Source organism: Pimephales promelas, chromosome 3, assembly GCF_988280905.1.
Source record: "Pimephales promelas chromosome 3, fPimPro1.hap1.1, whole genome shotgun sequence".
NCBI lineage: Eukaryota > Metazoa > Chordata > Actinopteri > Cypriniformes > Leuciscidae > Pimephales > Pimephales promelas.
In genome coordinates, this window is record NC_142771.1 from 36,978,056 (window position 1) to 37,003,485 (window position 25,430).

The window sequence follows — 25,430 nt, forward strand, 5'->3', positions numbered from 1 at the left end:
GTTTTACAAACAAGCGGACGAGCCCCCATTTGTCACGGCCGGCTCACAAGCCGCGACAAAGAAGGGAATGACACGTAAGATTTAATGAAAAAGGAATAACATTTATTAAATTAAAAATAAGAACAAGACAATAACAAAAGCAACAAAATAATGGCACGAGGGGAGAGCGCCCCCGTCACGACTGAAGGGAGCTGCTTTTATTTGCCGGCATCAGCTCTTAACACAGGTGAACACCATCAGTCCATCATGACGTCACTCACTCCAACTCCGACCTACAAATCAAATGAAAAGAACAACCAAAACGACATAATATGACCCAGACTGGGGTCGTAACAATACCAATTGGCTTCATCACTGTCTCCTCTCCACCAGTAAGCTGGTGTGTGGTGAGCGTTCTGGCGCAATATGGCAGCCGTCGCATCATCCAGGTGGATGCTACACACTGGTGGTGGTTGAGGAGATTTCCCCCTCTATGTGAAGCGCTTTGAGTGTCCAGAAAGGCGCTATATAAATGTGATGAATTATTATTATTATTATTCATCGTCTGGTGTCGTTTAAAGCCCTTTGAACAGTTTGCACTGAAACTGTCTTTTGGACCTTGAACCGTTTGCTTCCCACTGAAGTCCATTATATGGAGAAAAATCCTGGAATGTTTTCATCAAAAACCTTAATTTATTATCGACTGAAGAAAGGAAGTCGTGGATATCTTGGAAGACATGGGGGTGAGTAAATTATCAGCAAAAGTTTTTTTTTTTTTTTTTTAAGTGAACTACTCCTTTAAGCTATGTCAATCAAGAGCAGGACTTTATTGGTCAGTTTCTCACCTGTTTAAACAGCGCATAGATCTTCAGTTTGACTTGATTCCCTGGATCTTCCTTCAAAGTGCCCAGTTTTTCTTTGGCCCTGTTGAAATCTTCCACTGAAGCTGCCATAACTGAAGCGGTGCTGTGCAACTGAACACACGGTATCAATGCAGCTCTGGACATACATAATAAACAGAGCACAGTCTGATCAAAACACAGCCAGAGCTACACTTCAGGGTCCAATATGAATGCGCGCGCACTATCAGTGTGTGCGCGCGCGCGCTTGTGTGTGAAGTGTGTGAGAGGTGAAGATGTGACACAAAGGTCAGAGGGAACACAAGGTACAGGACAATTTCTATGGCAAAAAAACACAAGATGATTTACACAGTTATGTCCACAACAATGATATAAGTAGGCGTTACATCAGCAGATTATAAAAATAAAAGCGTCTACTGCGGCAGGGCTCCAGACTAACTTTTTTTACTAGGAGCGCTGTTGCCCCTAACTGAAAATTTTAGGAGCGCAAGCTGAAAATTTAGGGGCACACCTTAAATCAGCTTGCAATGCAATTATTCAAATTTCCCACAAAATAACTGTAATACTGACAAATTCTTTAATAATAAATAGACTTAACATTATGATATGCTGTTTTGTTTTAAGTTCACAGGGTTTCAGACTCAAAGTTGAGGGCAGCATCACCTCAAATGAGAACTCACAGCGAGTTCTACAAAAAAAAAAATTTGGTAGCACTGGTGCTGACAATAAATCACTAAGCTTAATTTAGGGTGTAGATGAAATTAACTTTAGTTATTATCATTTATAATGTCTTAATATTAATTAATAAAAGTAGTGAAAATATGTATATGGAGCGAAAATAGCCAATACACATCCTACTGTTTACAATGGTATTATTATTTTTTTAAAGTGTTTAAATAAGAGTTTTCCAACATCTCAATTTTTTTTCTTTTTAGGACAATCTTTAAAGGATGAACAAAAAATGTGTTGGTAATCACATAAAAAATACAAAAAAATAAAACATTTATATATGATATTATTGAAGTGCTGGGAAAAGATGTGTAGCTGCTAGGCTACTTGTAAGCATTTGACTTTCTTACACATTATCATATTTATGGTTAGAGTTAACTTACTACATTAGCCTAAATCCATGGTTCTGTTAGGCTGATTTGTGGACTGAAAGCCTTCTATAGCACATGTGCGACTGGATGTAAAATTCAGTCGCACACTCTCAAATTTTGGTCGCAAAATGCGACCATTTGGTCGCAGTCTGGAGCCCTGTGCGGTCAAGTGGGCCGCGCGTGGAAAATACACGGTCAAGCCAACCGCACATTTTTTTTATATGTGCGTCAAATCCTGCACTTACGGTATGGGTGCTGAAAGACGCCAAAATTGATTTTAAAACTCCTTTGTCTGATATTCCATCGTATTAGGACACAAATAATGCAATTTCACGATTTTTTCCTAAAACATGACTTTTAATATTGTTTGTTTGTTGTTATTGTAATTTTTCTAGGCTTAAATATTAATTATACCAAGTATAATGTATTCATGTTCATATTATTAAACATTATCATACATTTTTATTGTTAGTATTTATGTTTTTTAGAGACTACTTTCTGCTATTTTCCATCTTATTTGGAGACAAAAAATATATATATTTTTTTTAAAAACATGACTTTTTTCATTTTTTATTATTATTTTAATGTTTTTAGGCCTATATGATTAACATTAATTTAAATTTTATTTTTTAAAGATTTAATTTATTCATGCTCGTGTTAATGTTAATTATCATACATCATTAGTTTTTTTTACATAGCTTATATAGCTTTAGTTTATATATATATATATGTGTGTGTGTGTGTGTGTGTTACACGTATATATATATATATATATATATATATATATAATTTGATTTTTTATTATACATTATTATTGTCTACTTTATTAATGTGAATGAAATTGAATAATAATATTAATTATCGATATATTTATTAAACATTTTTTTGTTGATTTTAATGTTTGTATACACTCATTATTATTATATGTAATGATGATTATTTACTTATTTTACTTTTTTATGTTAATGTAAATGACAAATATGATGCAACAGGCTTTTAGTGGCTTTTAATCATTCAATTATCATTGAATTTCTATCTATATATATATATATATATATGCACTTCCATGTTCAAACGATATAAACGTCCCATGTTCAAACACTCATAAAAATTGTTCATTCATAGGTTTGCTCATTCTCTCAATTGATTTCTGTTAAGAGGGACGCTGGCTATTACTGTATGTATTGTCAAGTCATTTTACTGTATATTTTTGGAGAAAAATGCAGGCAAACCCAGCCCAATCATCAAAGTGTGTTATTAAACCACGTCCCATGTTCAAACACTCATAAAAAGTGTTCCTTCATAGGTTTGCTCATTCTCTCAACTGATTCCTGTTCAAAGGGACCCTGGCTATTACTGTGTTTATTGTCAAGTCATTTTACTGTATAGTTTTGGAAAAAAGTGCAGGCAAACCCAGCCCAATCATCAAAGTGCGTTATAAATAAAAATAAATAAATAAAGCCTTTTATGTATATATTTTGATGATGGCTTGTCATTTATGAGAACCTGTTATATTTGAGTGAAAAGAATCTTTTAGCCATTTTGTTGTCTATTGTATGTATATGTAGTCATTTAATAGTTGTCTAAGTGATGACTAGTCTATTCTTGGGCTACATTTAGACGTCTATTAGATTTTCACTGACAGCCCAAATTTAGCCTTGTTTTAGCCTAGACCCATATGCACTGTCTATTAAACGTATAAATGTAGTCGTTCAATATCTAATTGTTGACTATAGTCTATTCTTGGGCTATGGTTAGACGTCTATTCTTGGGCTATGGTTAGACGTCTATTAGATTTTCACTGACAGCCCAAATTTTGCCTTGATTTAGCCTAGACGTCTGGGCTATGTTTTGACGGCTATTAGACGTCTTTTAGACGCAAAATTGCTTGCTGGGTAAGGTTACTTCAGGCAGATTAAAATAGCATCAATTTGTGAAGAACAAGGTTGCAAATGTTAGCAATTACCCGTAACGTTACGTAACCGATTTCAATGGACTGATGGAAGAATAAATGTTATCTAATCAAAGCAGACGAAACCGTCACCATCCACTCAGATAACGAGAACTAATAACGTTTTATTTACGCTATAAAAATACATGTGTAACGGTAACAGTAAATTACATAACGTGAAGATAACTTACCTTCGTCCCAGAATTGCTTCTTTTCCGTCTTCTTGAATGACGGCTTACTCCCAGAATGTACGTTTAGAACTAACCGCCTAAAAATTCAAAATTCAGACCGCGAAGATCCCATGATGCAACGCGGTGGCTGTAAAACCATTGTAAAACTCCGTGAATACAGTGAAATTACAATAATAATACAGGACTGTCCATTAATTTCCCATGGTGCATTGCCTTTTACAGGTAAAACGCAAATACAATACATTGTTGTAAAATTTCCTGTAAAAATGACATCAATTGCTAACAGTGTAGGCGCTGCACTTGCATGACTGCATCAGTCACTAAACTCATTTATAAATCCTCCCCCGTGGCTTCATTGGCTAGTAAAGTTCAATCTTATATGCACACTTCAGAATCTCACCGGAAGTAGTTCGTCATCTGGGTACTTTTTGCCTAGTGTTTTAGGAATACTGTGAATTTGACACTACTTTTGCCACATACTTAGCCTGGGAAAACCCAGACAACTTTTAACAAATTTAGATTTGCTCTGAAGTTAGTCTTGCAAAGATCTCATTAAAGCCCATTTCCAATACGTCAAAAAAAAATTGCAGCACCAATCAGAAACGTTGGGGCGGGCTTTACACGATGACGACAGTGCTGGGATTTTAAAGCAGATTTTGTAGCCTACAATACAAAGATGGATGGCGCCATCGAACATCACTCATTCAAATCAGCTATCGCGTCTGTTTTAAGCGATTTGAACGTTTCCTTTTTGTTAAAAACCGAGCAAAGAACAACACTCGGGGATGTTTGTCCGCCGTTCTGCATATGTCATCTCCTTCATCGCTCTGATTGGTTTTAGGTCTACCCGCGATGTCCGTTGGTGACGGCCCTCTGGAAATTATTTGTAAATGACGCTTTGCCAGACCATAACTCAGTTACAACTGAGAATGGTCAGAGCCCGTCTAACGGAGAGCCTTGGCACTTCCTATTAGCCCCATTGTGTATCACCTTGGTTGCAGTTCCATTAGAATTCCACTGGAGGTGATCGCGAGCGAGTGCAGAATGAATGGGAGTCTATGGAGCTAAACGGCTAAATGTGTCTCTTTCTCCTGCATAGATTTTATTGTTGATTCCGCAAGTTCAATATAGGTCTTAGGCCAAAAGTCAAATGAACGAGTACTTATGTCCTTTCGATTTCTAACAGGTTAGGCTGTTGGCCGGAACACGCTAGCATTCTGCTATTGTGTGACGTCATCACATTTTTGAACGGATTTTTAGAACAGATAAGTGAACTTAAAAATTCAATTTTCAGCTGAGTGTATTATCTTAGCCCTCCCTTTTGAATGCGACTTTCAAATTACTTGACAAAAAATTACATCCTGAGAAAAGTGGATTTCTGGGGGTGAAACACCATATAGACTCCCATTCATTCTGCACTCGACCTCGAGCGCCCCCGCATGGACAGAGATGTGTTACTGCAGCCAGTCCAGAAACCGGAAGTAACCAGCCAGTGCCAATTCTCTTCAATTAGACATTCTCTGGCCTTATTCGACATGCCATTTTGATTTATATGTTCTGTTATTTTTTAAAGCATTAACAAATTCGATCAAGTCTGCGTTGCTCTTTAACAGGAAGCAAAGAAAAGGAATATTAATTAATTATTAAATATTAAATTCAAAGTATTAAAGTAGAATTAATATTAAATATTAATTCAAAGTATTATTTTTAGGATTAAACTTCACTTTAAATTACTGAAATAATGCATAACCATTGTTTTTGATAACATTTGATAACATCATACTGTACATCTGCATTGCATCGAGTCCACCAACTTCTGGCACCTAATCAGTCCAGGATGAACTACATTCTACAGTTCCTGTAAATTTTGGGGTTTTGTTTCAGAAACGCTGACACCATCAATCCTTTTTGTCTGCAACCAAGATGTTGCTCGCGTACTCGTGTTTATGGTTGCTATAAACAACCATACTTATAAACTATATTTTGATGTATTCAAACTGAACCATGATCAACACCAAAGTATGAAAAACATCCCTATAACATAATTATAGCTAAGCATCATTATATATGAGCATTGTTCCTGCACTTCTTTGTTTTCCCTCAATCACTTTTTAATCAAATCATGTTGTTCCTCTGAACAATGTTAGGAACGGCCCATTTTACTTCTAAAATAAATTTCCTTCTGAATTGCTATCAATGTGAGAAACATTTGCTTACCTTCCTTAATAAAGGACATCATAAAATCATATCTCAACAGGCGTCGTTTGAAATGGTTAATGAGCACAATTGCCAAGAAGCAACAATGTATGAAAGTGGAATGGGATTTATTTATTTATTTTAAACCGTAAATGAATATTTGCACTGCAGTATGCAATATAGTCACTCAGTTTTACTACAAATACTTAATTATTTTTGTTTTCTTTCAGTAAAAACACATTGTCAGAGAAGATATTAAATGGGAAGTTATTTTGGCACATTAGTGAAAATAAAATGATGCATATAAGAATAAGAATTGTCCGTATTGATTTTAGTGACAGTTAAATGGGGACTTTTAATTTGAAGTGAGAACTTAGGGCTTTTGTTTTGAAAATGAATTTTCACAGCCGTTCGTTGTTTGTTTACACGTTTGATACGCTATCAGTATGCTATCTGAGTGAGATATACATTTAATCCGAATTAAGGTAATCGTTCAGCTTTTAGAACGTCACGGCGCTCATCAGTTCTTTTGGACCGTAATGCCATATATAACACATTCTAGCTGGATGATTATTAAACACTAGAGGAAGACATGTTAGCTAATGAGAGTAATGCTGCTGCTATCACATAGCCTTGTCAGCTATGAACTCTAACGTTAAAGCTCTTAACACGAGTGTGAACAAATAAACTACACAGAACTTCACTTTCTACGGTATTTGTTCATAAGGTAAATAAGCATTTGCTAATAATACTGAGATCATACGGGGTTTTAAGTTAACTCCTCATACACCAATAAAAACACGCCATGGCTCAAAGCTACCACAGAGACCCACATCATGACTCCGATTATAAACGTCCAAGAGACCCCAGCAGTGACTTTAACCGTGATAAACGACAGCGAGCATCCGACGAAGCCCAGCAGCACAGAGCCGCCGAGACCCTGAGCACTCGCAGACAACTGTACGAGAGGAACTTCCCTCTCTACAAGCAGCCGGTGGAGGTGGGCTGCTTCTCGCTGGACTCTCACAGGAACTTCTTCAATGACCAAAGGCAGATGAGATATTATGTTGAGCCCAGAAAAAGGCCGGATTTTAATTTAAGGGACGGATACACCAACCGCTTCGTTAAAAGAGACGATGGCGTGAAAGAGAAGCTTGATCACATTCTGAGGTGGATTCTGGCCAACAGAGACAAGATCAAAACCCGAGACCAAAGCAGGTGAGAGAGGCTAAATATTCTGCACACTATAAATATTTATTTAAGTTTTTAAGAATAACGGATAATTAAATACTGGCCCACATGGGCTCAAAAGCACATGAGCTTTTTTTTTAAATATATATATTTTTAATAATTAAAAATTAAATTGAATTCTAATTAAATTCTTCCATAATTGATTCACTCTCATGTCGTTCCAAACACCTAAAACTTTTCGTTCATCTTCGAAACACAAATTAGTTATTTAAAAATAAAAAAAAAACTGAGCGATTCCTGTTCTCTCCATTGAGAGCTAACTTACCCAAGCTACCGCAGACTGTGATCCTTCAAAAAGTTCATAAAGAGAATGTAAAACTAAATCCACATGTCCAAATATTTTGAAGAGACACGAGCGCTTTAATAGACCTTATGTAGCCCCGCCCCTTTTCAGCGCTGCGCTCGTTGTCTTTTGACTTCCGGTCTGTATTTTCACAGCGATCTTGCACACAGCCAGGTATGAATGTAACGTTACTGCTCGTAAAAAAAATTCTGGTCGACATTAGTTAAGACATCTGCTTTACAATGCTTATGATAAACATTTCAATGCTCATGATAACTTTTGTTAACTCTACAATAAGTAAATCCACTTCACCACAATTATACTCCTCGACAGCGATCATAGACATATACACTAGACCTCACCTGGGGGTTCTAAGCATGCGTCAAAACCGCCGCCATCTTGGAACAGGGGTCTTGTCATAGAAAGTAGCTAGGTAACGCTGCTATCTCTGCCTTTACTTCGAATTCATTGATGGTGGCGGACTTTTGTGCAGCGTATGAAGTTCACGGATGAAATCTGAACTAGGAAGAATGTTTTAAAAAAAAAAAAATTAAAAAATTTTTTTCTTTCTGGAATCAATGATAAATACATGTCTGACCGTTGGAACAAACCAAAAAAACAAGAAAAATCGCATTCATGATGATTTATGGTGATTTTATTTGCGTTAGACCTGTCTACTACATTGACGCTGATGCATTAAAGTGGAGGGGCTCCCCTGTTTCAAGATGGCGGCTCTATTGACGCATTCGTTCTAATGAACTGCCGTATCCAAGGTGAGGTCTAGTGTATATGTCTATGGACAGCGATGCCATAGAAATATACAGAGCGACAGCAAAACCGGAAGTTCAAAGACAATATTCTAAAGATGACGGCGCCCACGACGTTTCTCTGGTGCATAAGGTCTAAATATTGATTTTAAGCTTTTATTCATATAAAACTTAATCAGTGAACATAAACATAAACGAGAATGAACCTCATTGGTTCTTGCACGTCAGGCGAACATGCTTGACTTCCGTTTCTTGCCAATCATATGATTAAATGTGAAAAAAGCTTAATTCATCATTTAAAACGATATTGTCTTTTAAGAAAATTTGGACTAAACCGCAAATCATGGATTCGTTGACGATCTCTTCATGAACTTTTTGACGCGTCAAAGTGGTAGTTGCGTAGACTGTCAATAGAGGGACGGAAATATCTCATATTTCATTAAAAAGATCTTCATTTGTGTTTTGAAGATGAACTAAATATTTTTGGGGCGGCACATCACATGACTTTAAAAAGTTGACCCTGACTCATAAGGGTCTGTAGTAATCCTCTCTATGATATAATGCTGTTTACTTTTTACTGTATTTTTGAATAAAATAGATAAAATATAAGCATACCATTTTTGACCCTTGACATTGTAGAGTTAATATATAGATGACTAAACAAAACAAAAATGAATGACTTGAAATAAAACAAACATTAAAACCTAAATATGAATAAAAGCTGCAGCTGCACAGATGTCTTGTTCCCGTCGTTGAGTTCTGGAGTGTGTTTGCAGTGCTCTAGGTGTGGACTTTGTGACATGGAGAGGACACCTAACCAAGGTCCTGACCACCCCGTACGAGACTCAGGAGGGATGGATGCTGGCCGCCTCCAAGTTCAGAGGCACCATCTACATCAGTGAGGTGGAAACGGAGGCGGCCAGAGCGAATCGAGTGACCCGGTCGGAGCGGCAGGAGGAGATGATGTACTGGGGCTACAAGTTTGAGCAGTACACCTGTGCAGGTTTGAGCCCGCCGTCCAGTATTATCAGACTGCTGATAGTGAAGATCTCGCCGCTCATCCACCACTGTGCTGTCTTTTAAGATGGCGTGGACGGCACTCCAGACCCGGGGGGCGTCGTGAACACCAACGAGGCGTTCTGTACGGTGGTTCAGACCCGTTTGGCCGACCACAAGCTGCTGTTCTCCGGGGAGGTGGACTGCCGGGTCAAAGACGCTCCTCCGGCTCCGGGGTGTTACGTGGAGCTCAAGACCTCCGCCGAGATCTGCACCCCGAAACAACGGAGTAACTTCCACAGGTGTGTTTCTCAGACCTGTAGATCATTTGCTTTGTTCTGAAATGGGGAGTAAAATTGTTATAATGGTGCATTTTCTTAAAATAAGTTTGCTTTAGTTAGTTATTTGATGCCATAAAAACGGTGCTCTGACATCATGATTGACAGCTGTGATTGACAGGTTCTCTGTGTGAAGTAGTCACTGAAGCACCAACAGACTTCATAATGTTGACTATGTGGTTAGTAGTTGCATTTACCTAATTTTAACGAGGTTCTGCAAACAGCAGACATCATTGGAGAAGAGCGAAGCAGACAGAGGCCACTTAATAAAAGTGCGGGGTGTGTGCTTGCGTTTGATTCAGCGAGGATGAGGGCGCGGCCTTGATTTTGTGGCTTTACTTCCTGCTCACGACTGCGCATGACTGGTCCCGAAAATGCAAGGGACCAGACATGAACATCTTAAATCTGAGAGATTTCTGTCCCTCCATTGATCGCTACTACCACACCATTGGGTCACCTGATGGAGTTTTAGGACACCGTTGGGTCACCTGATGGAGTTTTAGGACACCATTGGATCACCTGATGGAGTTTTAGGACACCGTTGGGTCACCTGATGGAGTTTTAGGACACCATTGGGTCACCTGATGGAGTTTTAGGACACCATTGGGTCACCTGATGGAGTTTTAGGACACCATTGGATCACCTGATGGAGTTTTAGGACACCGTTGGGTCACCTGATGGAGTTTTAGGACACCGTTGGGTCACCTGATGGAGTTTTAGGACACCATTGGGTCACATGATGGAGTTTTAGGACACCGTTGGGTCACCTGATGGAGTTTTAGGACACCATTGGGTCACCTGGTGGAGTTTTAGGACACCATTGGGTCATCTGATGGAGTTTTAGGACACCATTGGGTCACCTGATGGAGTTTTAGGACACCATTGGGTCACCTGATGGAGTTTAAGGACACCATTGGGTCACCTGATGGAGTTTTAAGACACCATTGGATCACTAGATGGAGTTTTAGGACACCATTGGGTCACCTGATGGAGTTTTAGGACACCATTGGATCACTAGATGGAGTTTTAGGACACCATTGGATCACTAGATGGAGTTTTAGGACACCATTGGGTCACCTGATGGAGTTTTAGGACACCATTGGGTCACCTGATGGAGTTTTAGGACACCATTGGGTCACCTGATGGAGTTTTAGGACACCATTGGATCACTAGATGGAGTTTTAGGACACCATTGGGTCACCTGATGGAGTTTTAGGACACCATTGGATCACTAGATGAAGTTTTAGGACACCATTGGATCACTAGATGGAGTTTTAGGACACCATTGGGTCACCTGATGGAGTTTTAGGACACCATTGGGTCACCTGATGGAGTTTTAGGACACCATTGGGTCACCTGATGGAGTTTTAGGACACCATTGGATCACTAGATGGAGTTTTAGGACACCATTGGGTCACCTGATGGAGTTTTAGGACACCATTGGGTCACCTGATGGAGTTTTAGGACACCATTGGGTCACCTGATGGAGTTTTAGGACACCATTGGATAACTTGATGGAGTTTTAGGACACCATTGGAAAATTCTTAGTAACATGTATGCTCCTCTTCTAGGTACAAGCTGCTGAAATGGTGGGCGCAGTCATTTCTTCCTGGAGTGCCACTGATAGTCGCTGGGTTTCGAGACCATGATGGGATAGTGGTGTCTATTGAGACCTTCCAAACCTCGAAAATATCACAACTGATCAAGGTTTGCTTTATATAACCACGTATTAAAGGGATACTCCACTTTTTTTGGAAATAGGCTCAATTTACAACTCCCCCAGAGTTACTGCCGTTACTGAATCCATTTAGCCGATCTCCGGTTCTGGCAGTACCATTTTTAGCATAGCTTAGCATACATCATTGAAGTGCACAGGACCATTAGTATTTCTTGGAAAAAAAATGACCAAAGAGTTTCGATATTTTTCCCATTTAAAGTTGACTCTTCTATAGTTACAACGTGTACTAAGACCAACGGAAAATGTAAAGTTACGATAATGTTGGGTGCGCGCGCAGCATGGGGTCAGAAAAATGGCGCGGCTAATAGACCGGCATGATATTGTGTCAAGTTATGCACTGTCTTTTAGGTCTTCACGGGTCCAAAAACTCATGCCCGACCCGAAAGAGACCCGTAATGTGCTACACCGAACCGACCCGTCGTTCATTTCAAAAGTTGGACCCGGACCCGTGCAGACCCGAGAAATGACATAAACGTACTGCCCGGACCCGACCTGGACCCGTCTATTATTTGAAAACTGGACCCGAACCCGGCAGGAAGACACAAACCCGACTGGATCCGATTGTCACATATTATTTCACACGAGTTGCGAAAAATAAAACTTTTTGTCTTACCTAATTTTAGTAGCCGTCGTCTCGTTACTGACTGACTGATGCATTAATCCACCGACAAGAAAGTTCTATCCATGTTATTTCTCTCGTTATTCCAAGCTTAATCCACTCATTATTTCAGCTTTAAAAGTCCACTTGATGTCACGGTGATGGATGACAAATGCAACCTTGCACATGTACATTCTGAAGATTAGACAAGACGGTTCATTTATATAACATTGGAGAAAATGTAAAGCGCGGTTTGGCGGAAGCTCTGCTTTGGTTGCCATAGAAACATGACACGCGCTTGAGATTGCAGAGTGGGGGTTCAATCTTCAACTGGCTGGCAGGAGCTGCCACTGGCAGGTCACGTGACCTGCCAGTGGCTGGCTGGCAGCTGCCAGTGGTTGTCTGTCTATCTGCCTTTGGTGTTTTGGGTACTGTTGTCCCGATTAAACCAGTCAAATGGCCGTGATCCGACTGGCAGCTTGCAGACGCTTGCTGGACGCTCATCCAGCCAGCCGCGGGTGATCAGCGAATATAACGCGTCGCTGGATGAGCGTCCAGCAAGCATCTGCAAGCTGCCAGTCGGATCACGGCCATTTGACTGGTTTAATCGGGACAACAGTACCCAAAACACCAATCATACACAAGAATAAAGGCATGACATTATATTCATAATAAGACATTTTTTTATTTCCTTTCAGCGAGAGTGTCAGGCAATGCGTTATATTCGCTGATCACCCGCGGCTGACCGGATGAGTCCAGCAGCGTCTGTACTGCCAGTCTAAGTAAGGGTTCAATCTTCAACTGGCTGGCAGGAGCTGGCGGCTGCCAGTGGCTGACTGGCGGCTGCCAGTGTCTGACTGGCAGCTGCCAGTGCTGAGTGGCTGAGTGCCTGACACTCTCGCTGAAAGGAAATAAAAGCTGCCAACTTTGTAACTGAAGTTACAAAGTTGCCAAAGTTGCAACTGGCAGCTTTTATTTCCTTGCTGAGTGGCAGCTTTTATTTCCTTGCTGACTGCCAGTGGCAGCTGCCAGTTGCTGACTGTGGCAGCTGCCAGTGGCTAAGTGGCAGCTGCCAGTTGCTGACTGTGGCAGCTGCCAGTGGCTGAGTGGCAGCTGCCAGTTGATGACTGTGGCAGCTGCCAGTGGCTGAGTGGCAGCTGCCAGTGGCTGCCAGTGGCTGACTGTGGCAACTGCCAGTGGCTGAGTGGCAGCTGCCAGTGGCTGACTGTGGCAGCTGCCAGTGGCTGCCAGTGGCTGACTGTGGCAGCTGCCAGTGGCTGAGTGGCAGCTGCCAGTTGCTGACTGTGGCAGCTGCCAGTGGCTGAGTGGCAGCTGCCAGTTGCTGACTGTGGCAGCTGCCAGTGGCTGAGTGGCAGCTGCCAGTTGCTGACTGTGGCAGCTGCCAGTGGCTGAGTGGCAGCTGCCAGTTGATGACTGTGGCAGCTGCCAGTGGCTGAGTGGCAGCTGCCAGTTGATGACTGTGGCAGCTGCCAGTGGCTGAGTGGCTGAGTGCCTGACACTCTCGCTGAAAGGAAATAAAAGCTGCCAGTAGCTGACTGTGGCAGCTTTTATTTCCTTGCTGAGTGGCAGCTGCCAGTGGCTGAGTGCTAAAAACTGGCAGCTTTTATTTCCTTGCTGACTGCCAGTGGCTGAGTGGCAGCTGCCAGTGGCTGAGTGGCAGCTGCCAGTGGCTGAGTGGCAGCTGCCAGTTGCTGACTGTGGCAGCTGCCAGTTGTTGACTGTGGCAGCTGCCAGTTGTTGACTGTGGCAGCTGCCAGTGGCTGAGTGGCAGCTGCCAGTGGCTGAGTGGCAGCTGCCAGTGGCTGAGTGGCAGCTGCCAGTGGCTGACTGTGGCAGCTGCCAGTGGCTGAGTGGCAGCTGCCAGTTGTTGACTGTGGCAGCTGCCAGTGGCTGAGTGGCAGCTGCCAGTGGCTGACTGTGGCAGCTGCTAGTGGCTGAGTGGCAGCTGCCAGTGGCTGACTGTGGCAGCTGCCAGTGGCTGAGTGGCAGCTGCCAGTTGTTGACTGTGGCAGCTGCCAGTGGCTGAGTGGCAGCTGCCAGTGGCTGACTATGGCAGCTGCTAGTGGCTGAGTGGCAGCTGCCAGTGGCTGCCAGTGGCTGACTGTGGCAGCTGCCAGTGGCTGAGTGGCAGCTGCCAGTTGATGACTGTGGCAGCTGCCAGTGGCTGCCAGTGGCTGACTGTGGCAGCTGCCAGTGGCTGAGTGGCAGCTGCCAGTTGTTGACTGTGGCAGCTGCCAGTGGCTGAGTGGCAGCTGCCAGTGGCTGAGTGGCAGCTGCCAGTGGCTGAGTGGCAGCTGCCAGTTGCTGACTGTGGCAGCTGCCAGTGGCTGAGTGGCAGCTGCCAGTTGTTGACTGTGGCAGCTGCCAGTGGCTGAGTGGCAGCTGCCAGTGGCTGAGTGGCAGCTGCCAGTGGCTGAGTGGCAGCTGCCAGTTGTTGACTGTGGCAGCTGCCAGTGGCTGAGTGGCAGCTGCCAGTTGCTGACTGTGGCAGCTGCCAGTGGATGAGTGGCAGCTGCCAGTTGTTGACTGTGGCAGCTGCCAGTGGCTGAGTGGCAGCTGCCAGTGGTTGTCTGTCTATCTGCCTTTGGTGTTTTGGGTACTGTTGTCCCGATTAAACCAGTCAAATGGCCGTGATCCGACTGGTAGCTTGCAGACGCTTGCTGGACGCTCATCCAGCCAGCCGCGGGTGATCAGCGAATATAACGCGTCGCTGGATGAGCGTCCAGCAAGCGTCTGCAAGCTGCCAGTCGGATCACGGCCATTTGACTGGTTTAATCGGGACAACAGTACCCAAAACACCAATCATACACAAGAATAAAGGCATGACATTATATTCATAATAAGACATTTTTTTATTTCCTTTCAGCGAGAGTGTCAGGCAATGCGTTATATTCGCTGATCACCCGCGGCTGACCGGATGAGTCCAGCAGCGTCTGTACTGCCAGTCTAAGTAGGGGTTCAATCTTCAACTGGCTGGCAGGAGCTGGCGGCTGCCAGTGGCTGACTGGCGGCTGCCAGTGTCTGACTGGCAGCTGCCAGTGCTGAGTGGCTGAGTGCCTGACACTCTCGCTGAAAGGAAATAAAAGCTGCCAGTTGCTGACTGTGGCAGCTTTTATTTCCTTGCTGAGTGGCAGCTTTTATTTCCTTGCTGACTGCCAGTGGCAGCTGCCAGTTGCTGACTGTGGCAGCTGCCAGTGGCTAAGTGGCAGCTGCCAGTTGCTGACTGTGGCAGCTGACAGTTGCTGACTGTGGCAGCTGCCAGTGGCTGAGTGGCAGCTGCCAGTTGCTGACTGTGGCAGCTGCCAGTGGCTGAGTGGCAGCTGCCAGTTGATGACTGTGGCAGCTGCCAGTGGCTGAGTGGCAGCTGCCAGTGGCTGAGTGGCAGCTGCCAGTGGCTGCCAGTGGCTGACTGTGGCAGCTGCCAGTGGCTGAGTGGCAGCTGCCAGTTGCTGACTGTGGCAGCTGCCAGTGGCTGAGTGGCAGCTGCCAGTTGCTGACTGTGGCAGCTGCCAGTGGCTGAGTGGCAGCTGCCAGTTGATGACTGTGGCAGCTGCCAGTGGCTGAGTGGCAGCTGCCAGTGGCTGACTGTGGCAACTGCCAGTGGCTGAGTGGCAGCTGCCAGTGGCTGCCAGTGGCTGACTGTGGCAGCTGCCAGTGGCTGAGTGGCAGCTGCCAGTTGTTGACTGTGGCAGCTGCCAGTGGCTGAGTGGCAGCTGCCAGTGGCTGAGTGGCAGCTGCCAGTTGCTGACTGTGGCAGCTGCCAGTGGCTGAGTGGCAGCTGCCAGTTGTTGACTGTGGCAGCTGCCAGTGGCTGAGTGGCAGCTGCCAGTGGCTGAGTGGCAGCTGCCAGTGGCTGACTGTGGCAGCTGCCAGTGGCTGAGTGGCAGCTGCCAGTTGTTGACTGTGGCAGCTGCCAGTGGCTGAGTGGCAGCTGCCAGTTGTTGACTGTGGCAGCTGCCAGTGTCTGACTGGCAGCTGCCAGTGCTGAGTGGCTGAGTGCCTGACACTCTCGCTGAAAGGAAATAAAAGCTGCCAGTTGCTGACTGTGGCAGCTTTTATTTCCTTGCTGAGTGGCAGCTTTTATTTCCTTGCTGACTGCCAGTGGCAGCTGCCAGTTGCTGACTGTGGCAGCTGCCAGTGGCTAAGTGGCAGCTGCCAGTTGCTGACTGTGGCAGCTGACAGTTGCTGACTGTGGCAGCTGCCAGTGGCTGAGTGGCAGCTGCCAGTTGATGACTGTGGCAGCTGCCAGTGGCTGAGTGGCAGCTGCCAGTTGATGACTGTGGCAGCTGCCAGTGGCTGAGTGTCAGCTGCCAGTGGCTGCCAGTGGCTGACTGTGGCAACTGCCAGTGGCTGAGTGGCAGCTGCCAGTGGCTGCCAGTGGCTGACTGTGGCAGATGCCAGTGGCTGAGTGGCAGCTGCCAGTTGCTGACTGTGGCAGCTGCCAGTGGCTGAGTGGCAGCTGCCAGTTGATGACTGTGGCAGCTGCCAGTGGCTGAGTGGCAGCTGCCAGTTGATGACTGTGGCAGCTGCCAGTGGCTGAGTGGCAGCTGCCAGTGGCTGACTGTGGCAACTGCCAGTGGCTGAGTGGCAGCTGCCAGTGGAAGGCAGTGGCTGACTGTGGCAGCTGCCAGTGGCTGAGTGGCTGAGTGGCAGCTGCCAGTTGTTGACTGTGGCAGCTGCCAGTGGCTGAGTGGCAGCTGCCAGTGGCTGAGTGGCAGCTGCCAGTGGCTGACTGTGGCAACTGCCAGTGGCTGAGTGGCAGCTGCCAGTGGAAGGCAGTGGCTGACTGTGGCAGCTGCCAGTGGCTGAGTGGCAGCTGCCAGTTGTTGACTGTGGCAGCTGCCAGTGGCTGAGTGGCAGCTGCCAGTGGCTGAGTGGCAGCTGCCAGTGGCTGACTGTGGCAGCTGCCAGTGGCTGAGTGGCAGCTGCCAGTTGTTGACTGTGGCAGCTGCCAGTGGCTGAGTGGCAGCTGCCAGTTGTTGACTGTGGCAGCTGCCAGTGGCTGAGTGGCAGCTGCCAGTTGCTGACTGTGGCAGCTGCCAGTGGCTGCCAGTGGCTGACTGTGGCAACTGCCAGTGGCTGAGTGGCAGCTGCCAGTGGCTGCCAGTGGCTGACTGTGGCAGCTGCCAGTGGCTGAGTGGCAGCTGCCAGTTGCTGACTGTGGCAGCTGCCAGTGGCTGAGTGGCAGCTGCCAGTTGTTGACTGTGGCAGCTGCCAGTGGCTGAGTGGCAGCTGCCAGTGGCTGCCAGTGGCTGACTGTGGCAGCTGCCAGTGGCTGAGTGGCAGCTGCCAGTTGTTGACTGTGGCAGCTGCCAGTGGCTGAGTGGCAGCTGCCAGTTGCTGACTGTGGCAGCTGCCAGTGGCTGAGTGGCAGCTGCCAGTTGTTGACTGTGGCAGCTGCCAGTGGCTGAGTGGCAGCTGCCAGTGGCTGAGTGGCAGCTGCCAGTGGCTGACTGTGGCAGCTGCCAGTGGCTGAGTGGCAGCTGCCAGTTGTTGACTGTGGCAGCTGCCAGTGGCTGAGTGGCAGCTGCCAGTTGTTGACTGTGGCAGCTGCCAGTGGCTGAGTGGCAGCTGCTGAGTGTAATCGGGACAACAGTACCCAAAACACCATTGGCAGCTGCCAGTCAGTCAACACACTCAGCCACTGGCAACTGCCAGTCAGCAACTGCCAGGCAACTGGCAGCTGCCAGTCAGCCACTGACAGGTCACGTGACCTGCCAGTGGCAGCTCCTGCCAGCCAGTTGAAGACTGAAACCCTACTCAGATTGCACTCCGATCGCACGGGCATTACCCTACAAATCGCTAGATGCGTAAAATTACGTAGTTTGTGGGCATGTTCAGACGGTTTTATATAGCGATATAAGCGATGACTTTTGTGTGTTAAAAGCGGAGGTTTTACCAAGCCAGCGCCAGGGGAAAAAAGACCTCTATATACAGCTGGTCGTGATCAACAGGAAGGCTAACGTTACATCCATACTGCAAGTTGCACCTGCATGGCAGGGTAACGTTAATTATTTATCATATTGGAGACGGATGCACTGTAGACTGATTGACTTGATGGTTATATTTCCCTAGAAAACTGTCACGACTAGGCTACTAATCACTTACCCAGCATCCGTCACCTTTCCTCCAGGGTCATTATTGTTAAACTAAACTTGTGTCTGTCATTTCACCAATTATGCTGAGATGTGTGGAAATCGCGTCAGTGCGTGATGTAAAAAAAAAAAAAAAAAAAAAAAACTCATTAAGACACAACACACGGTTAGAACAAGCATGCACAGTGTACATAGCCGCTGTAAAAATACATAAAACAAAATTCATAGTTAGGCATATTAGTATTTATCGTTAGTATTTATCGCAAGTTAGTATTTATCGACGCAACAAGTAGGCATGTTGACGAGAAATTCTCCGGTAGCTGGTTTAAACTATGGTTACAGCACGATGGTTTATGGTTATGGTTACAGCACGATGGAATGAACTTTTCTGACCCCGACATGCGCACTGCGCACCGCATTTTTTTCTGTGACGTCAACCGTGAAGGGGTCTATAGTTCCTAGCCATATCAGCCTAGAAAATCGCAACTTTACATTTTCCGTCTGTCTTAGTGCACGATGTTACTACTGAAGACTCAAGTTTTAAATGGGAAAAATATCGAAACACTTTGGTAATTTTTTTTTTTTTTTTTTTTTTTGAGAACTATAGACTAAGCTATGCTAAAAAGTGGTACCGCCAGAACCGGAGATCGGCTGAATGGATTCAATAACGGTAAAACTCAACAGTTTAACTCTGGAGGAGTTGTAAAATGAGCCTATTTCCAAAAAAAAAAAGAGGTGTATCCCATTAAAGGACAACTCCGGCGCAAAATGAACCTTTGGTCTAATTACACATTGCTACCTAGTCAACCGTTATCTGAGATTTGTTTTCATGATTGCCAAATGTAAATAGTTTTATCTCTAAAAACTGTTTAGCCTATAACGCTAGTATAATGCTAGTATATGGGGCATAGAGTAATGACAAATAAAAATCGCTTGTTATTACCACTAACAAGGCTCAAAATAGCCCCACACTAACACGACAGCATAATAAGGGTCCCTACATTCAAACCGAAGCATTGAGAACTTTGTCAGTGTCCAAACAGTTTAATAAGAAGATATTTTATACACACAGCCAACTTCGTGAATACAGGAAGAAGCCATCTTTGAAAAATAGTCTCTACCAGTCGATCTACGAACGCTGATCCATGTGCGCTGAACTGTGCAGAATCTCATATGATCCGTTGTTTTCGGAAGAAACACAAACACGAACCGTTTTCTTCTCTTCAATATGTACACGTAGCCTACTGTTTGCGCTCACCTTATCACCTTATTCACATCTCACCGGTGCACTTGGATCAGTGTTCGTAGATCGACTGGTAGAGACTATTTTTCAAAGATGGCTTCTTCCTGTATTCGCGAAGTTGACTGTATGTATAAAATATCTTCTTATTAAACTGTTTGGACACTGACAAAGTTCTCAATGCTTCGGTTTGAATGTAGGGACCCTTATTATGCTGTCGTGTTAGTGTGGGGCTATTTTGAGTCTTGTTAGTGGTAATAACAAGCGATTTTTATTTGCCCTATTTACTAGCGTTATAGGCTAAACTGTTTTTAGAGATAAAACTATTTACATTCGGCAATCATGAAAACAAATCTCAGATAGCGGTTGACTAGGTAACAATGTGTAATTAGACCAAAGGTTCATTTTGCACCGAAGCTTCCGTCCTGCTTGGATTAGCCAACATAGCATTATAACACGGGCAGCCACATATCTTTTTTATGTCATGTTTAATAGAATTGAAATGTATAATTGCAGAAATTTCGGTTCCTCATAAGGTCGATTATAGAACGATAAAGCGAGACGCTTTCATTTCTGTTGATTCTGTAGCACGAGCAAAACTGCTGGAGGCCAACCGTCTGCATGAATTTCTGCAACGATTTCCTGTCCTTCGTCAAGTCCGTGGTCAAAGAGGACGACCCAAGGTAATCCTGAAAATCAAGCCCCATCCCTACAGTTATTTCTTCTGTTGTTTCACACAGAAACATGTCAGATTGCACCGGTAAGATGTGTTTGACTGTGACGTGTTGTGTTTTTCAGACTGGTGTACCTGTTCGAATGGGATCCACACAGAGACGTGACCTACACCGTCCACAGAGACTCTCCGTTCACGTTCTTGCCAGAGTGGTACGTGAAGGATCCCGCATCTCACCACTGACCTTTTTACCCGTCATAAACGCACTGTTTCGGCGCTGTGCACAGCTTGCTATTGCTTGTGTTTCCTGGATTAAGTTTGAAACCTGGAAAAGGACGGTTTTAACCAACACGGATTTGATGTCCATGCGCACTGTTCATGTTATTTTTTATATTGGGATTTTATTTTAGCCTTTGTTTGTTATGATGACTTCAAAATGTCCTTTAAATATGTACATTTTCTCTGTTAAATGTCCATCACAATTCTTTTTATATAATTTTAATAGTTATATGACACTTTGGTCCTTATTTAGGAAACACAAGCGCGTGAATTTCTTGTAAAACGGTTCCTACGTAAATTCATTATATTTTGTGACATTTTAAGAATGATTTATCAAACAATGAACGAATTTGTTGAGATTTTGCACTTGACGTGCTGAAGAAAATTAGATAATGGCTGTAAATTAAGAATTTGTTCTAAAGACATAATTTGTAACTATGGTTTATTAATTCATTCCCTCATTTTAGTTAAACAAACAACTTACAAATTCTTAATCTGTGGCCATGATATCATGTCATGTGCGGGTCTCTGTGCTTTTGTGTTAAGATTTGCTATATTATCTCTGAGAAATCACTACCGAGAGGTCTTGTCCAAAGCTTTTATTAGCATTCACTTAAAGTTTGCAATTCATTTAAACATGCCACAATTACAGTTAAATTATACAAATGAAAGTACAAAATATGTGCTATAAATTTTGAAATAAAGAAACGTAAGTGCAAAGTCGTATCATTACGTAAACTCTATTGGTTTTTAATATCGTATTGTATGAGGAACCAGTTTCATTGACACAGCAGGTAAGACTTGTGTAAACAGGAAGATGTTCTCTCTAAAATGCATATTTAAGGCAAGTATGGTGTGAATATATTCACACTGACCTCAAACTCAGGTTTACGCTGAGCCGTGTATTTTTTAAATGCCTTTCATGATGGATAAATATCTCGATTCTGGATAAATTTAGAATCACGATTTTCTTATTTTTAACAGAAAAAAAAAGTCATTTACTAGACACAATTTTAATCGGTTTGAGTGAATAATTCAATGACTCACTCATAGATGAATGATTAGAACAGTCATTTGTCTCCATCTACTGGTGTAACGATGTAATGATTCAGTTTTTAAGTGCAAAGTCACTTTCAAAAATCGCTATCGTAGACATCAGGGTTTATATGCGAACTATAAACTTTAAACGCTGCGATCGTACTTGTCAAAGGTTTAATGAATAATAGAATAATGCAATGTGACCAGCTAATGATTAATTAACATTCATTAATGATTCTCCAGAACAGTTTTACATCACATGGAGCCCAAATGGTTCATTATACAAAAATAAACAAAAACAGGCTTTGTGCATGTTTCAGAATCAGTAACATGGATTTGGCGAATCAGAGGACGGCTTCAGATTTTATCCTTCCATTTCATTGGTTAAAACAAATTTGATATCGAAAACCATTACCTGGTTTGTCACATCACTGATACGGCTCTACTGCATTTATTAAAGCACTTTAAATTTAGACCATAAAACCAGTTACTTTTTTTAATTGAGATGTATACATCACATGATTTATGAAAAGCTGAATAAATAAGCTTTCCATGTGTCTGGTTTGTTAAGATAGGACAACATTTGGCCAAGATACGAATATTCAAAAAAAAAAAAAAAAGAAACATTGAGAAAATTGCCTTTAAATTGACCATTTATGTCTGCGATTGTGCTGCGTTCACTCACAAAAATTAATGTTTTATATATTTACGGTAGGAAATATCTTTATGGAACATGATCTTTACCTAATATCTTAACGATTTTAGGCATAAAAATCGATCATTTTGACCCATATTATGTATCGTTGGCTTTTGCCACAAATATTCCCGTGCGAGTTGTGACTGGTTTTGTGGTCCAGGGTCACGATTGTGCCAAAGGTATTAACAACACATGTCTAAACACATGACAAATGTCTCTAATTCAGACATTCGTTACCCACAAATATCACTCAAGAAAACTCTGTCATCATTTACTCACCCTGATGTACAAACTGCTATTCTATTGTGAAACAGAGGATTTTCTAACGAATGATCACGCTGCTCTTTTTATACTGAATCTAATCCCTAAAAGTAACTCATAAAACAGGTTTGTATATTGCTTTCCGCCATAGCTCTCACATTTTATTCATGCCTACACATTTAAACTGGCCTGATGTCAATCCATAATGTGAACTGCAGTGGAGGAGAAGAGTATTAGTGTATATTTCAGGCTCTTCCATACATCTAGGACATTTATTTTCTTTGCAGAGATCATCAGGTACTTTAAAAGCTTGGACGTTCTGAGAAACGTCTTTCATGTTACACAAAACAGAAAAATCATATGGGTTTGGAACAATTTTTATTTTTATACTATTAATTTCAGTCATTTTGTTATGTGCTTTTGTCTTTTTTTATTTCTATTTAGCTTTATTTCTAAGTTTTAATTTAATATTAGCACTTAAAGTCCCCATGAAATCAAAATTGACCATACTTACTTTGTTTGCCTAAATTTATCGTTTTATGGTGAACAATTCATACATGCAAGTCAATCCACACAAAAAAAAATTCGTTGGCTTCGTAATCTTTAATCAAATTTTGAAAATGCCCCTCCCCTCTGCATTGGAGGACCTTGCCCGATAACGTAGGCTTTGATTGACAGCGTGTGTAAACTTGCGTCATCCTCCATTTCAGAATGAAACACCCATTTTTCTAGATCCAATCAGGTGCTAGTTGAAAAAAAAAAAGCCACGCCCACTATTTTGCCTCATTTAGTATTCCGTTTCTCTCGGAAATACGTCACAACACTGGAGAAAAGTCGTTCGCAACTTCCGGTTCACGGGGACTTTAATGTTTGCCTTTTTAAAGTTTTTAATCTGATTTTTAAAATTTAATTCCAGCCTTATTTTAATCAACAAAACAACGTTATTTTCACAGACTGTGATGATGCATTAGCTATCAACATCCAGTAAAGATTTTTCATATTTTCAATTTGCTAAAGTCCCTCTTAGTCAATAATTGTATCCCTTAAAACTCCTCTTTGATCACCAAAATTACATATTTAAATCTTTAAACACACTCGCCTCATTTAGTATACGCGGTTCTATGAATATGCAAATTAGCTTATTTAGTTTAAAGAGGTGATGAACTGAGAAATCGAATTTTCCTTGAGCTTTTGACATCTAAGAGGTCATCATAATCATATTATAAGAATATCCTGTAAGTTTCAGAACTGAAAACGTCCTTGTTAGTCCAATAAAAGCTTTTATTGACACCAGGCTCAGCAAACGACTCGTTTTTCAAAGTGGGGAACTATGACGTCAAAGAGGATAAAACACCACCCCCGCAGAAGATGATCAACGCGGCCGGTTTAGCCCCGCCCACCGATTCGCGCATTACACGCAAATCTAAATAACATAGATGCCTAGAATGAGTGTGAAACTCATTATAATATGCAAAACTGTTATCCACTCACAGCAGTGGGCGTTTACTTCAAAGTCTTCAGTGCGACACGCCCATAAAAACAGAGCGTTTTTCAGCTAGGCTCAAAACTAGGGTACAAAATAACCTATTACTTATTCAGTTTGATGTTTTTGAATCTAAAAACCAAGCGAACGTTATAAGTTGACCTCAGACAACAATATAATAAAATTTAAAAAGCCAGTTCCTGACCCCTTTAAGGTATTAGTTATAATACATTGGCTGTTAATGACAAAAACTGAATTAACTCCACTGTGCGGGTGTTCATAACACAACGGCAAATTCGACATCTTACTATTTTCTGACCAACGTAACATCTCAATACATCTCAACATCTATGACAGGCAAATGTGAATAAAAATGTATATTTGCCGTCGCCATCCACTATAACGATCCACTTCAGAGAGCCCCCGGAGATGTGAAAAGGGTCCTTGGTTTTAGTACTGATTTGAAATGACATCAGAGTGAGTAAATGACTAAAAGGAAATAATTTTGCTCTTGACCATCACCTTTAAATTCAGAAACACTCCGGATTTGCTTTGGGTTAAGACGTTTTAAAAGAATCAGTAAACCTCTCATCTTCTCTAAGATTCTGATCAAATAAACTTGATCATGTAAACTTGTTTTTTTAAGCAACATGTTAAAAACCAAAGCCTTTTTTCTTGCTTTAAACTGACCTGTGTTAAGGCGGGACTGAAGCATGCTAGTGGAGCAGTGGCTGATGGGATATGTGGAGGTCCTCCTGAGGGTGTGTGTGTGTTAGAGAGGTAGTCATGACTGAAGGCTCCGGTGTCTCAGTGCTTGAGTTTCCTCTGAAGGCCCATGAGTTTGAAGGTGGCAGCGGTGATCTTCTCGTACACCACGAACATGAGGGCCGCCGTCAGCACCGTCTGCAGCAGCTTCGCCTCCAGGCCTTTATACAAGCCCAGCGGCCCGTGCCTCCTGTACAGAGGACGGAGAACACGGCTCACACTCCATGCATCATGATGCTGAACATTATGCTTTGATCACAGGAATAAATTAGATTTTGAAATATATAACAATTATTTTTAAATTGTCATAATATTTCACAATATTACTGGGGTTTTTTTGTGTGTATTTTTAATTCCAATAAATGCAGAAAAGACTTCTTTAAAAATCGCACCCATCCACAACTTCTGACTGGTACACCACACAAACATTTTCAATAGAGCAAGACCGATATTATCGGCCGATATCAAGCATTTTCCAAACTATCGGTATCGGCAGTTATAATGGCCGATAGGGCTGGGTAATAAATATCGATTTCTCGATATTAATCGATTCTCATTTTTACAAACCGATATCGATTCTTAAATCTCAAGAATCGATTAGTCATCCTGTTTCATTTGAATGAATGGATC

The 25,430-nt window shown here is 42.8% G+C and overlaps 2 protein-coding genes across 3 annotated transcripts in view; one reads left to right on the forward strand and one right to left on the reverse strand.

The window, feature by feature from the left end:
- Nucleotides 1-889: 889 nt before the first annotated feature.
- Nucleotides 890-25,430, reverse strand: part of slc25a17l (solute carrier family 25 member 17-like) — a 36,436-nt gene continuing 11,895 nt past the window's right edge. Inside the window, exons 9-10 of one of the 2 annotated variants that reach the window (XR_016155201.1) lie at nt 24,726-24,990; nt 890-978 (exon numbers count right to left, since the gene is read on the reverse strand). Coding sequence is in view for 1 of the 2 variants with exons in the window: in XM_039665618.2 (XP_039521552.1) it covers nt 24,843-24,990 (148 nt within the window). In the remaining variant the exon portion in view is untranslated. Of the gene's footprint in view, nt 979-21,140; nt 24,991-25,430 lie in introns of those variants that run through there. The other variant, XM_039665618.2, reaches the window with a different exon arrangement.
- dxo (decapping exoribonuclease) lies at nt 6,665-21,276 on the forward strand. Its single transcript, XM_039665619.2, has 6 exons — nt 6,665-7,495; nt 9,355-9,581; nt 9,663-9,876; nt 11,484-11,619; nt 20,193-20,287; nt 20,403-21,276. The coding sequence occupies exons 1-6, from the start codon at nt 7,083-7,085 to the stop codon at nt 20,518-20,520; spliced, it is 1,203 nt and encodes a 400-aa protein (XP_039521553.1). The 5' UTR covers nt 6,665-7,082; the 3' UTR covers nt 20,521-21,276.

Excerpts from the sequence above, each read along its gene's own strand:
- dxo (XM_039665619.2), top strand. The coding sequence starts at position 7,083 with ATGGCTCAAAGCTACCACAGAGACCCACATCATGACTCCGATTATAAA. Across the intron at positions 9,877-11,483 it reads CAACGGAGTAACTTCCACAG|GTACAAGCTGCTGAAATGGT; the intron begins GTGTGTTTCTCA and ends CTCCTCTTCTAG. Across the intron at positions 20,288-20,402 it reads GTCAAAGAGGACGACCCAAG|ACTGGTGTACCTGTTCGAAT; the intron begins GTAATCCTGAAA and ends TGTGTTTTTCAG.